The sequence below is a fragment of the Pelophylax lessonae genome (genome assembly GCF_965119305.1).
Source record: "Pelophylax lessonae genome assembly, chromosome: 11".
Classification (NCBI taxonomy): Eukaryota; Metazoa; Chordata; class Amphibia; order Anura; family Ranidae; genus Pelophylax; species Pelophylax lessonae.
The window spans coordinates 15,140,675-15,160,864 of NC_138778.1; the positions used below are offsets into that span (position 1 = coordinate 15,140,675).

The window sequence follows — 20,190 nt, forward strand, 5'->3', positions numbered from 1 at the left end:
GAGTGAGGGGCCCAGGGCCTCATACAGCCCTTGGCCTCTCATCATGTGGGAGGTCCAGGGCCTCATACAGCCCTTGGACTCCTATCACATGTGAGCTGCAGAGTGAGGGGGCCCAGGGTCTCATACAGCACTTGGCCTCTCATCACATGGGAGATCCAGGGCCTCATACAGCCCTTGGCCTCTCATCACGTGGGAGGTCCAGGGCCTCACACAGCCCTGGGCCTTCCGATATACAAGTGAGCTGCAGAGTGAGGGGGTTAAGGGCCTCATACAGCCCTTGGCCTCCCATCACGTGTGAGCTGCAGAGTGAGGGACCCAGGGCCTCAATTAGCCCTTGGCCTCCCATCACATGTGAGCTGCAGAGTGAGGGACCCAGGGCATCATATAGCCCTTGGCCTCCTATCATGTTTGCGCTACAAAGTGAGGGGTCCAGGCCGAGCACAGTCCTGGACCTCACACAGCCCCCTGATCCTCCAATCACATGTGAGCTGCCGAATGGGGAGTTCAGGCCTCACGCAGCCCTTGACCTACGACTTGTTACTGAAAATAGGACATTGGGGGATGTATGGCTAGAGAGAACGAGGTAACAGACTGCCCAAAAATTAAACTTGAGCAATTTCATAATGCCCTGTGGCCACAATACAGCTCTGTTGATAGGTACACTTTAACTGTCGTTCTAAGAGTAATGCCTTTATAAATTTATATATATATATTTAGCTATATACACGGAGTAACTAATCCATTCAGAAACCACACGCATACATTTTACAGATGTGCCTATATACATCCATACATAGGACCCTCCCACACCAACAGACGCTCATAGGACCCTACCACGCCAACGTACGCTTATAGGACCCTCCCACGCCAACGTACGCTTATAGGACCCTCCCACGCCAACGTACGCTTATAGGACCCTCCCACGCCAACGTACGCCTATAGGACACTCCCACGCCAACGTGCGCTCATAGGACCCTCCCATGCCAACGTACGCTTATAGGACACTCCCACGCCAATGTACGCTTATAGGACCCTACCATGCCAACGTACGCTTATAGGACCTACTCACGCCAATGAACGCTCATAGGACCCTCTTACACCAATGTACGCTCATAGGACCCTCCAACGACCAAAGTACGCATATAGGACCCTCCCACGCCAACGTACACTCATAGGAAAACACTCAAAATTGTAGACACATCAGGTCAAGTCCAAAGATTTCTCGAGTGCAAATCACAAAAAAGAAAGGAAAGTCCACGGGATCAGAAGCTGCAGTGTCAGTCCCTCCCGGCGCACACACTTGGCGGTCAGCGCTCGTGTCGGGGTTTCCGGGCCGCAGCTCAGAAGTAACAGTATAAAGGTTCTCCATAACCTCCAGATCTGCAGCACACATCCTCCTGTCCTGAGAAATCCCAAATCCTTCCGGAAACTTCAGATCTTCTCTGCGGGCTGCGCTTTATCTGTTGGGGAAATGGGACACAAAACTCATTAATCAATCAGCCTATCAATATATTCCAGCCACACAACCCCAAAAGGAACGCCCCAGAAAAGCCATTTCCTGCTCCTGGGATTGGAAGCCAAATATTAGCGCGAGTATCTCACCAAAACTGAAATTCCTATTGCAGGGGATGCCTAAGGCCCCTTTCACAGCTCAGCGTTTTGTAGCTTGAAGCTCCAAAATGCTGGAGGAGAAAAATATCAACTATTCTCTATGGAGACTGTTCACATCTCCACTCCAAGTCCACCTGAAGCCAAACGCTTGTAGCTCAAAAACGTTCTGGAGCTTTTTTCGTAGCTTGAATCGGGCAGATGTGTGCATTTTGGCACATTTTGATTCCCATAGAAATTAATGGAAACCCACCAATCGTACTTTTTTGTGCACATTCATGCATGGTGGAGTTTGGGGTGGAGGAACTTGATTGGCCTGGTCAGACACTTATGTTGGATAAGAAGGCCTGGCTCACGTCTCCACTACAATTCATCCCAAAGGCGTTCTTGCGGGTTGAGATCAGGACTCTGTGCAGGCTAGTCAAGTTCTTCCACCCCAAACTTGCTCATCCATGTCTTTATGGACCTTGCTTTGAGCACTGGTCCAAATCATTTGGTGGAGGGGGGATTATGGTGTGGGGTTGTTTTTCAGGGGTTGGGTTTGGCCCCTTAGTTCCAGTGAAGGGAACTCTTAAGGTGTCAGCATAGCAAGAGATTTTGGACAATTTCATGCTCCCAACTTTGTGGGAACAGTTTGGGGGTGGCCCCTCCCAGTCAAGTTCCTCCACCCCGAACTCGCTCATCCATGTCTTTATGGACCTTGATTTGTGCACTGGTGGGCAGTCATGTTGGAACAGGAAGGGGCCGTCCCCAAACTGTTCCCACAAAGTTGGGAGCATGAAATTGTCCAAAATGTCTTGGTATGCCGACGCCTTAAGTCAGGGGTGTCCAAATTACGGCCCTCCAGCTGTTGTGGAACTACACATCCCATGAGGCATTCTAAATCTCTGACATTCACGGACATAACTAAGCATGATTTGAATTTGAGTTCCTGAACAGCTGGAGGGTCATAGTTTGGACACCCCTGCCTTAAGTGTTATCTTCACTGGAACTAAGGGGCCAAGCCCAACCCTGAAAAACAACCCCCCACCATAATCTCCCCTCCACCAAATGATTTGGACCAGTGCACAAAGCAAGGTCCATAAAGACATGGATGAGCAAGTTTGGGGTGGAGGAACTTGACTGGGCTGCACAGAGTTATGACCTCAACCCAACAGAACATCTTTGGGATGAATTAGGGCTCTTTCACACGGGCGGTCCGATCAGATCCGCCTGTCAGTTTTTTAGGCGGATCGGATCCTCCATGCAGCTCTATGGGGCAGCGGGTGTCAGCGGAGGTCACCTCCGCTGACACCCGCTGCCATCCGCATCCGATCCTGTGCTGAAATCTGGACGGATGGAAACCCTATTTTTCCATCCGTTCAGTAATCGGAGCGGAGCGGATCTGATGAGAGCGGACAAGCGGTCCGCTCTTCTCCGATCCCCCATAGAGGGCAGTGGGTGCTGAGACACCTCCCTCTCCGCTCTGCAAGCGGAGACGGAGCTGTCATCCGCCCGGCTCAGCGGGGATCGCGGATCGATCCCCGCTGAGCAACACGGATCCGCCTGCGGAGGCGGACCGTGTGAAAGAAGCTTTAGAGCGCAGACTGCAAGCCAGGCCTTCTAATCCAACATCAGGGCTTGACTTCACAAATGTGCTTCTGGAAGAATGGTGAAACATTCCCATAGACACACTCCTAAACCTTGTGGACGGCCTTCCCAGAAGAGTTGAAGCTGTTATAGCTGCAAAGGGTGGGCCAACTCAATATTGAACCCTAGGGACTAAGACTGGGATGCCATTAAAGTTATTGTGCATGTAAAGGCAGGCGTCCCAATACTTTTGACAATATATTGTATGTGTTACATCAATGTCAAGGGACTATATAGCACCAGCATGTCTTTGAAGCGTGGGAGGAAACCAGAGTACCCAGAGGAAATCCATGCAAGTACAGGGAGAACATGCAATGCTGCCTGGAATTCAAACCAAGGACCACAATGCTGCAAGGCAGGAAGTGCTAACCACTAAGCATGCAAAAACATTGTGTGTCATAAACAATCGCTCTTTTAATAATAAAATCCCGTTTTCAGCACTTTTTCATCTCCTTTTGTTGTATCTCAGCACTTCTGACCTCCTGCAGCCGCTTCCTATCTGCATACACACAGTGATGGCTGCACGGCATTTCTCAGGGTGGGTTTGACAACAGTGGACCATGCCGTATGTGTAATTGCAGGGTGGTTGCTGCCGCACATGTGATAGGTAAATTAGTTTAATTTTATTATTCTATTAAATAAATTACTAAAATATTACATTTTATATCATATTAATTTTAAAATTTAAAATAATAAAATAATATTTATATAATATAATATATTACATTTTTTTTTTTCAAATTTTGGATTTTTAATTTTTTTTGCTTTTTAAAGCTTCTGGACTTGCAGGGTGGTTGCTGCCGCACATGTGATAGGTAAATTAGTTTAATTTTATTATTCTATTAAATAAATTACTAAAATATTACATTTTATATCATATTAATTTTAAAATTTAAAATAATAAAATAATATTTATATAAGATAATATATTACATTTTTTTTCAAATTTTGGATTTTTAATTTTTTTTGCTTTTTAAAGCTTCTGGACTTGCAGGGTGGTTGCTGCCACACATGTGATAGGTAAATTAGTTTAATTTTATTATTCTATTAAATAAATTACTAAAATATTACATTTTATATCATATTAATTTTAAAATTTAAAATAATAAAATAATATTTATATAAGATAATATATTACATTTTTTTTCAAATTTTGGATTTTTAATTTTTTTTGCTTTTTAAAGCTTCTGGACTTGCAGGGTGGTTGCTGCCACACATGTGATAGGTAAATTAGTTTAATTTTATTATTCTATTAAATAAATTACTAAAATATTACATTTTATATCATATTAATTTTAAAATTTAAAATAATAAAATAATATTTATATAAGATAATATATTACATTTTTTTTCAAATTTTGGATTTTTAATTTTTTTTGCTTTTTAAAGCTTCTGGACTTGCAGGGTGGTTGCTGCCGCACATGTGATAGGTAAATTAGTTTAATTTTATTATTCTATTAAATAAATTACTAAAATATTACATTTTATATCATATTAATTTTAAAATAATAAAATAATATTTATATAATATATTACATTTTTTTTCAAATTTTGGATTTTTAATTTTTTTGGCTTTTTAAAGCTTCTGGACTTGCAGGGTGGTTGCTGCCGCACATGTGATAGAATAATAAAATTAATCTAATAATAAAATGCATGCTCTGTGGACAGATGTAAAGGTGTTGCAAGAAATGCAGGATTTGGGGGTTTACACCGATTCCTGCACAGCATGGGGGATCCACGGCCAGATCCAATGCTGCAGAGAATAATAATAAAGCTGCCCATGCCGTGTAATGTGTCTGATGTGTCTTTTCCATGGAATGGATGTTTGGAAAGCAGCCGTGTGAGGCTGTGACGCGTGTCGGTGGCGCACTCCCCCCGTCCCGCCATGATGCATACACTCCGCCCGAGTTGCTGGCGAAGTCTGTTTTCTACAAACGTAAAAAACCACAAAGGCAGCCGCGCCCCGTCTGAGTCTCCTCTCACTTCCTCATAGCAAACAAACACATTTCTGTCTGACTTCGGGGCTGAAGGACTCTCCGATTGTTTATGCTCTCACATGGAAAACAGGAAATTCCTAAAGGGCAACTCCACCTAAAACTGTTCCACCAGCTTTGCTTGGCAATCAGAATATACTGCAGCTTACCAATCATTAGATGTGGCGGTTGCCTTAGTTTTCCTTTCTTAGGCTTTTTTCCCCTCCTCTGTTTTCACCTGGTGATCTGGCCGATAAGCAGGGGTGGCCCATCCCTATCCATGCGTCCGGCTCCCCTAATCTACATGCAAGGCGCCGGACGCATGGATTCCAATGGAGTTTTTTTTTTTAACCACTTGGCGACCGCCGCAAGTATATATACTGCGGCGGTCAGCCCCGTGCAGGCAAAGTGACGTACCGGTACGTCACTCACCTGCGAGCTGGGATCCCCACGCGTGTGACCTCACTCGCGATCGTCGGGTGGAGAGGGATAAAGGCAGGCGGCTAATGTAAACAAAGCCGCCTGTCATTCTCCCCTGTGTAACAGCAGAGATCATACGATGTTACATGAAAAGCCCCGCCCCTTTACAGTTAGAAGCACGCCCCCTAGGGACACATATAACCCCTTCCTTCTCCAATAAAGTTAACCCCTTCCCTGTCAGTGTAATTTTTACAGTAACAGTGCATATATATAGCACTAATTACTGTAGTAATGTCACTGGTACCCCCAAAAGTGTCAAAAATGTCAGTCAAGGGTCCGATTTGTCCGCCGCAATGTCGCAGTCCAGCAAAAAAAAAAAAACGCAGATCGCCGCCATTACTCAAAAAAAAAAAAAAGACAAAAATCTTTCCCTTAGTTAGTAAACGCAATAACTTTTGCGCAAACCAATCAAAATACGCTTATTGCGATTTTTTTTACCAAACATATGTAGCAGAAAACAAATTGGCCTAAAATGTTAAAAAATTTTGATTTTTACATTTTTTGGGGATAATATCATGTAAAAAAAATTTGAAAAATATTGTTATTTTTGCAAAATTGTCGCTCTTTTTTTGTTTATAGCGCATGATCAAAAAATCGCACAGGTGATCAAATACCACCAAAAGAAAGCTCTGTTCGTGGGGAAAATAAGGACGTCAATTTCATTTGGGTATAGCGTCGCACGACCGCGCAATTGTCCATTAAAATCACGCAGTGCCGAATCGCAAAATATCCCCTGGTCAGGGAAGGGGTAAAATCTTCCGGGGCTTAAGTGGTTAAGCACGTGAATAGAGCCAGAGGCTCTAATAGGCTTCAGAAAAAGGGTGGGATCGGGGCACAGTGCCCACCCAGTTGTGTGACAATAGCGAATGAATATTCACTATTGTCACACGGATTCTTCTCCTGGCCAATCAGGAAGCGGGTCCGGGGACCCATTTCCCGATTGGCCGAAAGGAGAAGCCATGCCATTGGCCGAGGAGACAAAGGAGACCGAGCGAGGGGGAAGCTGCCACATGTCCAGGGGTGAGTGAGCCGGCAACCGGTGTGCGGGCTGGTGTGGTCGGGGGGGGAATAGATATGGTGGGGTCCGTCTGCCGCCAAGGGGCCCATGGAGCACCAGCCACCACTGCTGATGAGACACCTCCTATACTAGAGTGCTCCCACTCTGGATGAAGGAGCAACAGAGACACCTTTGGACAGCAGTATTGGCAGTCTGGGAGAAGGGGAGTGTTATTTGAACTAGCAGATTTAGATATACTAACAAACTGAAGCCAAACTCCAGCTCACACTTTATAATCAGTTACAGAAACAGTTTTGTTCCTTTTGGGATAAAGGTTTTACATCAATAAATAAAATCTGATCATTGTGAGCACCACTGTCAGTGGTAAATGGTTTGTCTCATCCCTCTAACTGATACCTCTGCAGGACAGCTTGTTCTGTTGAAAAACAACAGACCTACTGGGCAGATCACCAGGTGGAAATTAGGGCAAAGAAAGACTAAAAAAGAAATAAAATGCAGCCATCACATCTAAGGATTGGTTTGGGTTTAATACCAATTTAATGCATATATCATAGATAAAATATGTAATGCCCTTGTTTTTACCCCAACCATCTCACCACTAAATAAATGCATTTCTGGTTTACTTTACACATGTGATACACGATATAATCAATCAGATAACCAATCATTTATATACAAATACAAAATGTGGCCTAAACTACATGGACCCCCCTCCAAATGATGGAGCTCAGGGTTCTCCAGTGAAAGGTCCTCGTAATCCTCCATCATACAAAGACATTGTAGACAATTGTTCTCCTCCAACATTGTGGTAACAGTATGGTGATGGTGAAGACCCTTTTCTGTTCCCCCCATGAGGGAAACCCTGTGTACATGTCTCCATAAAGACATGGTGTGACCAGTTTGGTGTGGAGGAACTCCAGTGTCCGGCACAAAGCCCTGACCTCATCCCTACTAATAACCTTTGGGATGAATTGGAACACCAATGGTGAGCCAGGTATCCAACATCAGTTCCTGACCTCACAAATGGACACAATTTCCCACAGTATATATCTTTTGGAAAGTCTTCCAAGAAGAGTGGAGGAATGTTAAAACTACAAAGAGGGGCAACTCCATATTAATGGCCATGGTTTTGGAATATGGTGTCCACCAAGCTCCTATAGGTGTGATGTCTGGAGGAAGTTGAGAGTCCCTTGACCATAACTCTGCTTTTGAAAGGAATTTCGTATGATGTCTTCTCATCCAACATTAGTACCTGCCCTTAACCCTACAGAACACCATTGGGACGAAGACTTCTCATCCCAAAGGTTTCCATTGGCCTTGAGATCATGGAGGAGCTTGAGTGTCCTGCACAGAGCCCTGACCTCAACCGTACTGAACACCTTCGGGATGAGTAAGAACACATGAGCCAGGTCTTCTCACCCATCTGTACCTGAGGAATACTGTTAATACTCCATCATACAAAGACATTGTAGACAATTGTTCTCTCCCAACCTTGTGGTAACAGTTTGGTGAAGCCCCTTTTCTGTGTACAAAGCCAGCTCCATAAAGACATGGTGCGACCAGTTTGGTGTGGAGGAACTCGAGTGTCCGGCACAAAGCCCTATCCTCAACCCTACTAATAACCTTTGGGATGAATTGGAACACCAATGGTGAGCCAGGTCTTCTTATCCAACACCAGTACCTGACCTCACAAATGGACACAATTTCCCACAGTATATATCTTTTGGAAAGTCTTCCAAGAAGAGTGGAGGAATGTTAAAACTACAAAGAAGGGCAACTCCATATTAATGGCCATGGTTTTGGAATATGGTGTCCACCAAGCTCCTATAGGTGTGATGTCTGGAGGAACTTGAGAGTCCCTTGACCATAACTCTGCTTTTGAAAGGCATTTGTATGATGTCTTCTCATCCAACATTAGTACCTGCCCTTAACCCTACAGAACACCATTGGGATGAAGACTTCTCATCCCCAAGGTTTCCGTTGGCCTTGAGATCATGGAGGAACTTGAGTGTCCTGCACAGAGCCCTGACCTCAACCGTACTGAACACCTTCAGGATGAGTAAGAAAAGAGCCCGGTCTTCTCACCCAACATCTGTACCTGAGGAATACTGTTAATACTCCATCATACAAAGACATTGTAGACTATTGTGCTCTTCCAACCTTGTGGTAACAGCTTGGTGAAGACCCTTTTCTGTTCCAGCATGATTGTGCCCACCCCCCCATGTACAAAGCCAGCTCCATAAAGACATGGGTTAACCAGTTTGGTGTGGAGGAACTTGAGTATCCTGCACAGAGCCCTGACCTCAACCTTACTAAACAGCTGGCTCACTATTGGAACTGCAATAGTGAGCGTGGTGGTTTTTTTTTTTGCTGCCCAACGTGAGGTCGATGCAAGAACCAGGTCTTCTTACCCAGCATTAGCACCTGACCCCACAAATAGCCACAAACTCCCACAGACACCTTCCAAAATCTCATTAAAAGGCTTCCCTGAAGAGCAGAGGAAGATATAACCATAAAGGAGGTTCAACTCCATATCCTGTCCATGGTTTTATAATGGGATGGTAAACTCCTATAGGTGGGATCAGTGCTGTATTTTGGCCTAGGCCAACAACCCCCCCCTCTCTCTCTCATCCTCCTCCCTCATCCCCCTCTCTCATCCCCCCTCTCTCTCCCCCCCCCTCTCTCATCCCTCCCTCTCTCTCTTTGATCCCCCCCTCCTACTCATCCTCCCCTCTCTCTCTCACCCCCCTTTCTTTCATCCCCCTCTCTCTCTCCCTCACCCCCTCTCATCCCCCTCTCTCTCTCCCTCACCCCCTCTCATCCCCCCCTCTCTCTCCCTCCCTCACCCCCTCTCACCCCCCCTCTCTCTCCCTCCCTCACCCCCCCCTCTCTCCCTCCCTCACCCACCCCCCTCTCTCCCTCACACACCCACCCCCTCTCTCCCTCACACACCCCCTCTCACCCTCACACACCCCCTCTCACCCCCCCCCCCCCCCTTGTGAGATCTCAGGGGTTCATACTGGGACTTGTAGTCCTTCAATTTTGGAAGGAGTCACATCCGTTAAAAAAGGAGTGGGCAAATTTACAAAGGAGGGGGGGGGGGGGGCGCCCAATTTTAGTTTTGCCTAGGGCAGCACAAAACCAAAATACACCACTGGGTGGGATTGTCAGGTATCCAGAAACTTCGGGCTATATAGTGTAGGCAGATAGATGCAAGTGGGTAAGAGTAGCATTTGCAATACCTGGACTCTCTCATGGTCCGTAATTTTCTGCTGTGGTCAGACAGAAGACATCTGTTCACTTCAAGTCTAAATGGTGTCCGGAGGAAAGAAGAGTCATTATGTGTTTTAGTGAAGGAAATCTGGGAGAAAGCAGTTAAGGCATCATTAAAAATGCCTCCCAGCTCCCACCCAAATCACATCTACTATTAATGGGCTCCTATGTACCAGAGTGGAATCTGCACATGTCCATCCCTTAGTATCATATATGAACCCACAACGCTTCCAATATCATAGTATCTGGCTAACTAGAAGGATATACAATGACTTGGAAAGCAGGAGCTGCTGGAGCCTCCAGAAAGAAGGAGCTGCTGGAGCCTCCAGGAGAAGGTCAAAGAGGGTCATCCAGCACCTCCACCTGCACTCTCAGTACAATTCATAATCTTCGATAAGAACCCCAGATGATGTAAAGTAGTCTCTCACCTTCCAGTGGCCCCGCGGCATTATCCGCCACCTGCGTTATGGAGAACCGGGACACGGCAGTTGGAGACACGCTGAACCGAGAAAGTTGAACGGGCATCGGCGGCTTCTGGACGGGCAGCGGTACGGGCTCAGGAGTATTGTTCACTTCCTTGTTCAACATCGCTGGTGAAAGTGAGGTGATAAAGGAACTTTTCACAGGTTTAACAGACAAATCGCCATCCCATCCAAAGCGGCCGCCATCTGGCAGGGAAAAAAAATATAGTGAGCTTGTGATCTGCAGCAAAACAGGTGATGATATGTATATGAGAAAGAGCGATAAGACTATAACCCCTCACTTAGTGCTCACATTGTGGTAGGCAAGGATAAGGGTGATGAGCAGATGAAACCTGAAGGTGCCTCCTCCTCACCAAGCACAGTGTAGATTTTCACTGTACAAGATCCGCCAAGAAGCGCTTAACTAGTGCTAGGCTTTCTAGCCCATCACCTAGTTCATTATTCACATTGTGGACAAAATAGGCAACGATAAGCGTGGTGGGTGGGTGAAGCCTGCAGGCATTTTCCCCTTTCTCCTCAACAGGCAGAGACAGTACAGTGTAGATTTTCACTGTACAGGATCCGCCAAGAAGCGCTTAGCTAGTGCTAGGCTTTCTAGCCCATCACCTAGTTCATTATTCACATTGTGGTCAAAATAGGCAATTTCCCTCTTCCTCCTCAACAGGAAGAGACAGTACAGCATAGATTTTCACTGTACAGGATCCACCAAGAATTGCAGAGCTAGTACTAGGCTTTCTAGCCTACCACCTAGTTCATTACGGACATTGTGGTCAAAGTAGGCAGGATAAGGGTAATGGGTGGATGAAGCCTGCAGGCACGCCTCCCCCTCCTTAGCAGGCAGAGACAATATACTGTAGATTTTCACTGCACAGGATCCACCAAGAAGTGCATAGCTAGTGCTAGGCTTTCTAGCCCACCACCTAGTTCATTGCGAGCATTGTGGTCAAAGTAGGCAAGGATGAGGGTAATGGGTGGATGAAGCCTGCAGGCACGCCTCCCCCTCCTCAGCAGGCAGATACAGTACAGTGTATATTTTCACTGTACAGGATTCATCAAGAACTGCAGAGCTAGTGATAGGCTTTCTAGCCCACCCCCTAGTTCATTACTGGCATTGTGGTCAAAATAAGCAAGGATAAGCGTGATGGGCAGATAAAGCCTGCAGGCACGCCTCCCTGCTCCTCAGCAGGCAGAGACAGTACAGTGAAGATTTTCACTGTACAGGATTCACCAAGAAGTGCAGAACTAGTGCTAGGCTTTCTTTCCCAATACCTAACTCATTACTCACACTGTGGTCAAAATAGGCAACAATAAGCGTGGTGGGTGGGTGAAGCCTGCAGGCATTTCCCCCTTCCTCCTCAACAGGCAGAGACAGTACAGTGTAGATTTTGACTGTACAGGATCCACCAAGAAGTGCATAGGTAGTGCTAGGCTTTCTAGCCCATCACCTAGTTCATTACGGCATTGTGGTCAAAGTAGGCAAGGATAAGGGTAATGGGTGGATGAAGCCTGCAGGCACGCCTCCCCCACCTCAGCAGGCAGAGACAGTACAGTGTAGATTTTCACTGTACAGGATTCACCAAGAAGTGCAGAACTAGTGCTAGGCTTTCTTTCCCAATACCTAACTCATTACTCACATTGTGGTCAAAATAGGCAACAATAAGCGTGATGGGCAGATGAAGCCTGCAGGCACGCCTCCCCCCTTCTTAGCAGGCAGAGACAGTACATTGTAGTTTTTCACTGTACAGGATCCACCAAGAATTGCAGAGCTAGTGCTAGGCTTTCTAGCCCACCACCTAGTTCATTATGGACATTGTGGTCAAAGTAGGCAGGATAAGGGTATGAAGCCTGCAGGCACGCCTCCCCCTCCTCAGCAGGCAGAGACTGTACAGTGTAGATTTTCATTGCACAGGATTCATGAAGAACTGCAGAGTTTGGGATAGGCTTTCTAGCCCACCTCCTAGTTCATTACTGGCATTGTGGTAAAAATAGGCAAGGATAAGCGTGATGGGCAGATAAAGCCTGCAGGCACACCTCCCCCCTCCTCAGCAGGCAGAGACAGTAAGTGTAGATTTTCACTGTGCAGGATTCACCAAGAAGTGCAGAGCTAGTGCTAGGCTTTCTATCCCAATACCTGCACCTTCATAAAAGTTTTTGTAGCTCCTTTATTTCTATCCTCACACAGTGCCTTTTCATATATCATCCCAGCATATTTATTTATGTAAATATGAATTATTATAATTTGCAGCTGGCATGTGACAAGTGTGAGTCTGGTAATTAAAAGCTTCAGAAAGCCATTTTACAGCTGTGAAGATAAGGTTACACGCACAGCTGAATGTCTTGGCGGAGATGCACTTCTCCCCTCCTCCTCACCAGAAAAAGACATTGCAATGTAGATATTTATTAGGCAGGATCTGCCTGGACACGAAGTACTAGTGCTAGGCTTTCTAGCCCAATCCACACATTAAATCATGGAAGAACCCTGCATTGTTTATTTATACAATAAGGGTTCAAAATAAAATCATTTATCAGCTTTAAGTGCCGGTTCACACTACCGCGGCACGACTTCGGGGGAAACCTGTCAAGTCGCGTACACCGCGACTTCGGCGCGACTTGCACAGATTTCAAATAATGAATGTCAATGCAAGTCGCTCTGATGTCGCCCCGAAGTAGTACAGGAACTATTTTCTAAGTTGGAGCGACTTGAGTCTCTCCTATTAGAACGGTTCCCGTAGCAGTGCATGGACCGCGACTTGTCAGGCTGACCAGTCACCTGACAAGTTGCGGTAGTGTGAATGGGCACTTAAAAAAGATAAATACCATTCACCATAAAAACATTAAGTCAGCCATAGACTGGCTGTCCCTGGACATTCCACCTTCCATAAGGACTTTCCAGGACAAATTAATCACATTTAAAGCTGAACTCCAGGCAGATATGAAGGATACAAAGTAATGCAGCTCTATAATCGGTACATGTAGAAGAGGAGCAGCATAAGGTTAATCAGGTGTGCTACAGTTCTCATGTGCTAACAATGAACATGCTGATAGGAGGGGAGAGCAGGGTGACAGAGAGACAAGCTCATCTGTTTGCTGCTTCTCCTTTGATTGTCCAGTCAAAAGTTGGGGGAGGGTCCAGTCAAAAGCTGGAGGAGGGACAAGACCTGTAAGTGTTACTGAACTGCAGCAGAGAAAAATCAGGTCTCCTCCCCTGTTGGATAGGGCTGTGCTCTGTGCTGTGAGACAGAGCTGTGTAAATCTCAAGGATGAATGGGCATGAATAGAAATTTTGTTGGCAACTAAAACAATTCCCCTTTATGCGTTTTATTCGGGTATTTAGCAGTTTGCCTGGAGTTCAGGTTAAAAGGCCAGCATTTTCCATGCTTTACCTAAGAGGTGGTTGGAGGGCTCCTTATAGGTTATCTGCTGGACCTCCTGCAGCACAGTTGGCAGTTCTGGGAACTCCTGATCTGCCCCATCCAGTGTTGGACTCTCCTAAAACCCACAAAAAGACAAATCTGAAAAAAGGCTTCTGTTGCAATGTAATACATATAATATCACCATTTAAAGGGACTTTCCACTTTCATCAAGAAAGCGGGCACCCCCCCTGCTGGTCCAGTACTGAATGACTGCGGCCATAGTGTGACTGGGGCCATTACATACACTACATTACCAAACGTATTGGGATGCCTGCCTTTAGAAACTTTAATGCCATCCCAGTCTTAGACTGTAGGGTTCAATATTGAGTTGGCCCACCCTTTACAGCTATAACAGCTTCAACTCTTCCGGGAAGGCTGTCCACAAGGTTTAGGAGTGTGTCTATGGGAATGCTTGACCATTCTTCCAGGAGGGCATTGCTCGCAGTCTCCACTCTATTTCCCCCCAAAGGTGTTCTGTCGGGTTGAGGTCAGGACTCTGTGCAGGCCAGTCAAGTTCCTTCATCCCAAACTCGCTCATCCATGTCTTTATGGACCTTGCTTTGTGCACTGGTCCAAACATTTGGTGGAGGGGGGATTATAGTGGGGTTGTTTTTCAGGGGTTGGGCTTGGCCCCTTAGTTTCAGTGAAGGGAATTCTTAAGGCATCAGCACACCAAATCATTTTGGAAAATTTAATGTTCCCAACTTAGTGGGAAGAGTTTGGGGACGGCTCCTTCCTGTTCCAACATGACTGCGCACCAGTGCACAAAGCAAGGTCCATAAAGACATGGATGAGCGAGTTTGGGGTGGAGGAACTTGACTGGCCTTAACCCCATAGAACATCTTTGGGAGGAGTTGGAGAGGAGACTGTGAGCCAGGCCTTCTCGTCCAGATCAGTACCTGACCTCGCGAATGCGCTTCTGGAAAAAAAATGGTTGACCTCTTATCTCACCAGTTGTTTAAAGCGGAGTTCCACCCAAAAGTGAAACTTCCGCTTTAGGGAGTCCTGACCCCCCGACATGCCACATTTGGCATGTCATTTTTTGGGGGGGGGGGGGGAGCGGGTACCTAGTTTTGACAGGTACCCGCTCCCACTTCCGCTCGGAGCGCCGCGGCGCCCTGAGCGGAAGTTCTCCTCTCCCCCTACCTCCCTGCAATCTTCTGGGACACGTCAGAGGTCCCAGAAGATTGCCGGCCAATCACGGCGCGCAGCGCGACTCGCGCATGCGCAGTGGGTACCCGGCTGTGAAGCCGCAAACTGTAACAGCCGGGTGCCCACAGCAGTGATGGCGGCGCCGAGGGAGAGGATCGAGGCTTCCGGCGGCCGCATCGCTGGACCGTTGGACAGGTGAGTAAATGGCTGGAACTCCGCTTTAAGACAGGAGGCAAACTGAATGCAAACTGAAGGACTGCTACCTCTAGTGGCCAATAAAAAAAGATATAAAGTGTCAAAAGCGGCTAATAGTAACAAGTCGCATGAAAAAATTGGATTTTTGTACTTACCGTAAAATCCATTTCTCTGAGTTCATCGACAGACACAGCACTCCATAAATCATCACTACTGGGTTATATTGCCTAGCCCCAGGAGTTGGACTAGAAAGAACAAAAACCACCTGGCTACGCCCATGGGCCGTCCTCAGCTTAGTATATAACCCCCCTCTCTGCTCTAGGTAATCAGTTTAGTAGCAAGTAGTATTAGAAGTATCAGAACTCCATAGAGGGGTGGGTGCTGTGTCCGCCGATGAACTCAGAGCAATGGATTTTACAGCAAGTACAAAAATCCCATTTTCTCGTTCATCGACAGACACAGCGCTCCATAAATCATAACTAGTGGGAAGTCCAAAAGCAGTGCCAAAAGGAAAATGAGGAGTGGGGAAAATAATCCAATGCTAAACATAAGAGCCCTTAACCAGGTCATAGGAGCCCCGTCTGAAAAAATAAAATTTTAAAGAAATACACCCCTCAAGAGGGAACAGCCCCTCTTAAACAGCAGCCTGCAAAACTTTGCGCCCAAAAGAAGCATCCGCAGATGCCAAAGTATCTACCTTATAACATTTTGTGAAGGTATGCACCGACGACCAAGTGGCCACCTTGAAAACTTGCAATATTGATGCCTGAAGGCCCAAGAAGCACTCAGTGCCCCAGTAGAATGCGCCATGAGAGGGAAAGGTGAAACCTGACCTTTAATGGAATAGGCCTGAGTCACCCTCTGTCTGATCCATCTGGAGATGGTAGCCGAAGAAGCGGCCAACCCTTTTCTTGATCCGTCCCTAACCACAAAAAGCGAGTCTGACCTCCGAAAGGACTCAGTAGCTGGCAGATACACCCGAATCGCACTAACCACATCCAAGGTATGCAAAGCAAACTCCTTGGGATGAGCCGGCTTGGGACACAAGGAAGGCAACGCAATGTCCTCACTCAAATGGAAGTCAGAGACAACTTTGAGAAGTAATGATGGACAGGGACGAAGAACCACTTTATCCCTATGGACCACCAAATAGGGACTGCGACAGGATAATGCCGCCAATTCCGATACCCTGCGAGCCGAGGTAATGGCCACCAAGAATGTCACCTTCTGGGATAATGTAGACAAGGGAATCTCACGAAAATTCTCCAATGGAGGTTTGTGGAGAACTGAAAGCACTAAATTTAAATCCCATGGCAGGAAAAGAGACCATACAGGTAGAGACACATGTCGAAACCCCCTAAATGAAGGTAGAAACTAAAGAGTGCTTGGCTAGGGGTCGCTGAAAAAAGATTGCCAAGGCAGACACCTGGCCTTTGATGGTACTTAAGACCAACTTCTGATCCATATAACCTAGTAGTTATGAATTATGGAGCGCTGTGTCCGTTGATGAACTAAAGAGAAATTACTTTTCTTTTTTAACCTAACCTTAACCTTTTTTTAACATAACCTGAAATGTGTGCTTTATGGTGAACACACCATATTTGTTCATCCATGCTCATAACAAATAAAAAAACTGATTACTACCTGTGGACCCATTATACATCACCCACTATTTTAAAATGGTATTTCCACTTTAGCCATGAAAATGAAAAAAATCAAATGTGCTGGCCAATATGGTGTGGCAGGGGTCTTGTTTGGCCATCACAGCAGTTACAGTGTAGAACAGTGGTCTCCAAACTGTGGCTCAGGGGCCAGATGCGGCCCATTGTTCGCTTTTATCTGGGGCCCTTGGAACACTAATAATCCTGCTGACACCAATGAAGGGGCAAAATTCCCCTCAATGACACCAACAATGGGGCACAAGTCCTCCCAATGTCACCAATAATGGGCACTGTTACCCACAATCACACCAACGATGGGGCGCTATCCCTCCCACTGACACCAATGAGGGGGCACCATTCCTCCCACTGACATCAATGAAGGGACAATATTCATCCCACTGACACCAATGGTGGGACACGTATTCCTCCCAATGACACTAATGATGTGATACTATTCTTCTCACTGACGCCAATGATGGGACACTATTCTTCTCACTGACACCAATGATGGGACACTATTCTTCTCACTGACACCAATGATGGGACACTATTCTTCTCACTGACACCAATGATGGGACACTATTCCTCTCACTGACACCAATGATGGGACACTATTCCTCTCACTGACACCAATGATGGGACACTATTTCTTCCACTGACACCAATGATGGGACACTATTCCTCCCACTGACACCAGATATGGGGCACTATCCTTCCACTGACACCAGATATGGGGCACTATCCTTCCACTGACCCCAGATATGGGGCTTTGCTTACTTTCACAAGCAGTCCAGCCCCCCTAATGTCTGAAGGATAGTGAACTGGCCCTTTGTTTGGAAAGTTTGGATACCCCTGATGTGGAAAAAGAAAAAAAGACATAGCTAGTCTGCTGGGGCTCTCAAAACACTATTTATTCAATTCTGTTTTATGCAGAATCTATGTCACATGGAAAGGACTGTGCAGTTCTCATCAATCCAACAACCAATCTGCTGTATGAAATGACCCTTGCCAGGCGGCACCCTGAACATAAAGGTCGGGATCACCTCTTCTTGTTGGGATTAACTTTTTTGTTCACCAAGATGAACCTGTAGGTTTTGGGTAATGACCGCACACAGGCTTTCTTAGACCACAGGACACGTCTGGACTTTGCTCTACACCAACATATTGCCTATAGACTGGGAATTTAGGCCTGATTTGTTACTTGTATCTTATTTTATTGTTTGATCCCAGCAAAAGTTTTTACATTCTTATTTTGATAAAACAATAAAAAAATATTGCAAAAAAGAAGCTAGGCTACAGCGGAGCACCTATGGGGCATGTCTAGGCTTGTTGGGTAGCATGGCAATGTCGACACTCAACTGGGCTAACCTGGACTTCATCATTTATTAAATAATAATCTGCACTTCCACACCCACATACCTGATCAAATAGATAGACAGTAACATCATCGTAGAAAGATACAGCCTTCTTCTTCCTATCGGAATCCTCTGAGGCAGTCTGGGGCATGAAGTTGGGTGTCTTTAGAAGGCTTCGCAAGTGACTAGCGCTGGCGGTATCAGTGATAACAATGGGGATGGCAGGATGTTCCTCTTCGCTCTCTTCGCTGTGCTCCTGAATGTTGTAACATCGGAGTTCCTCGTCGGATTCATCACTGTCCTCACTTTCTTCATCCTCTTCATCATCATCAGTGGAATCGCCCACTCTGCCCTCCTTTCGGATAAGAGGAGGCGAGAGGCATTTGGACAAGTGGCATGCCCCCAATGATTCCCTGTTGGAAGTCGTCTTCTCTTCCGGCTGAAGTCCAGTGGTCAAAGTGATGCTTCCCGCTGAGCCCTGCTTTACAGTGCATGCTTTGGTGAGACAAAGCTGGACAGGGGACAGGGTAAAGGTTCTGTGTGAGGACGACTTGATGGTGGAACTTGTGTTAGGTTGCTTATCAAGAGAAGAGTCTTTAGAACATTCTAAGCCCAAGCCCTCATCTACTGACTCTTCTCTTATGATGAGAGGGAGCTGTAGCAGGGACTCTGCAGGTAATGAAGGCAGGGGCGAAGAAGGTTTATCAGTCTCTACAGTGGCTAGGCATTGTCCTTGGTCATCATTTAGGTTCTCAGTGCTTTCTAATAGGTTAGGTGCTGTGGGTTCAATGTTTAGATCAACACAGTGAGAAGTCTTTGTGGCTCCTTCCTGTTCCCTTTCTTCACCTCGGTCTCCTTCCTCCTCTTCCTCCCGATTAAAAGAGTCATAGTCTGAGAAATATGCAGAGTCTCTGTAAGGGTTCTTGGCATCCAGACCTTGTAAGTCACTGCTGACCGAGCGGGACATTGGCATATCTCCAGGTTCCAGGCTCTGTTCTTGAGGTTGGCTTAGCTGATAATAACCTTCAGTCTCCCGGCTCTCTTGTGGTTCTTTTAACACAAATTCTGGAGACTCATAATTTTCTGTGTCATAACCACTATCCAGTGCTTTATGCTGAGCAGAAGGTGCATAGGTTCCAAGGCTGAAGGCATCGCAAGAGCTAGCAGTCGATGGCATGTCCAGGGAGTCCAGTGAATCTGGGGTCCCTACCTGTTTCTGTAGGGATCTGAAAGATGGGGCTGTGTCTCCTCTCTCACTAGATAGGTCTGTGAAGACCCCTGAAGTCAGCTCCATGGTGTCTTCATCATCACTGTCACTGGGAGTTTGGTAAAAGTCTTTGGAAAACAGTCTCTCAGGGCTTTCTTTATCTGTGCTAAGGGAAAGATTATAGTGTTCATCTGATAAGCTTTGCAGGGAAGCCCCTTGAGATCCAGCGACAGATATGTCCTCCTCTGTTATGTGAAGGTCGTGCGTGGGTTCAAATTGGGTAGGAGGCTCAGAAGGTACTATAAAACAAACTCCGAGAGGATCCATTTCTTGTTCAGGGGTCACTTCCTCACTGTCTGGGGATGCTAGAGGATGGCAGATTTCATCTGATTGCAATGTCGAGGATTTAATATCAGATGCTTCTGACATAGGAGAAGAGAACTGGAGGTGTGAGTTGTCGGAAACCGTTTCCACCTTGACCGAACACTCCTGCATTGCAAACTCCTCAGCATCGTAAAACTGATCCTCCACTGTTGATGAAGAAATGACATTGTCCCCCTCCCCAGACTCCGCAATCTGCCACGATTCAGGACCATATGGTTCAGTCTCACCATCCTGTGAGTCCTCTGAGCGCGGATTTAACCAAATGCCAGGCGCCTGTTGTGGTTCACTGGAGACGTTATTATTTGAGGAGATATTGGAAGCCCAGTGTGGAGAGAATGCAACAGGACAAGATGTCTTTGA

At 46.3% G+C, this 20,190-nt stretch overlaps 1 protein-coding gene across 1 annotated transcript in view; it reads right to left on the reverse strand.

The window, feature by feature from the left end:
- Positions 1 to 1,149: 1,149 nt before the first annotated feature.
- The window catches only part of AATK (apoptosis associated tyrosine kinase), a 161,892-nt gene continuing 142,851 nt past the window's right edge, over positions 1,150 to 20,190 (reverse strand). The window contains exons 11-14 of the mRNA XM_082271824.1: positions 18,304 to 20,190; positions 13,847 to 13,952; positions 10,410 to 10,649; positions 1,150 to 1,460 (exon numbers count right to left, since the gene is read on the reverse strand). The exon at positions 18,304 to 20,190 is cut by the window's right edge and continues 976 nt beyond it. Of these exons, the coding sequence (XP_082127950.1) occupies positions 1,432 to 1,460; positions 10,410 to 10,649; positions 13,847 to 13,952; positions 18,304 to 20,190 (2,262 nt within the window). The 3' untranslated portion in view covers positions 1,150 to 1,431. The remainder of the gene's footprint in view (positions 1,461 to 10,409; positions 10,650 to 13,846; positions 13,953 to 18,303) is intronic.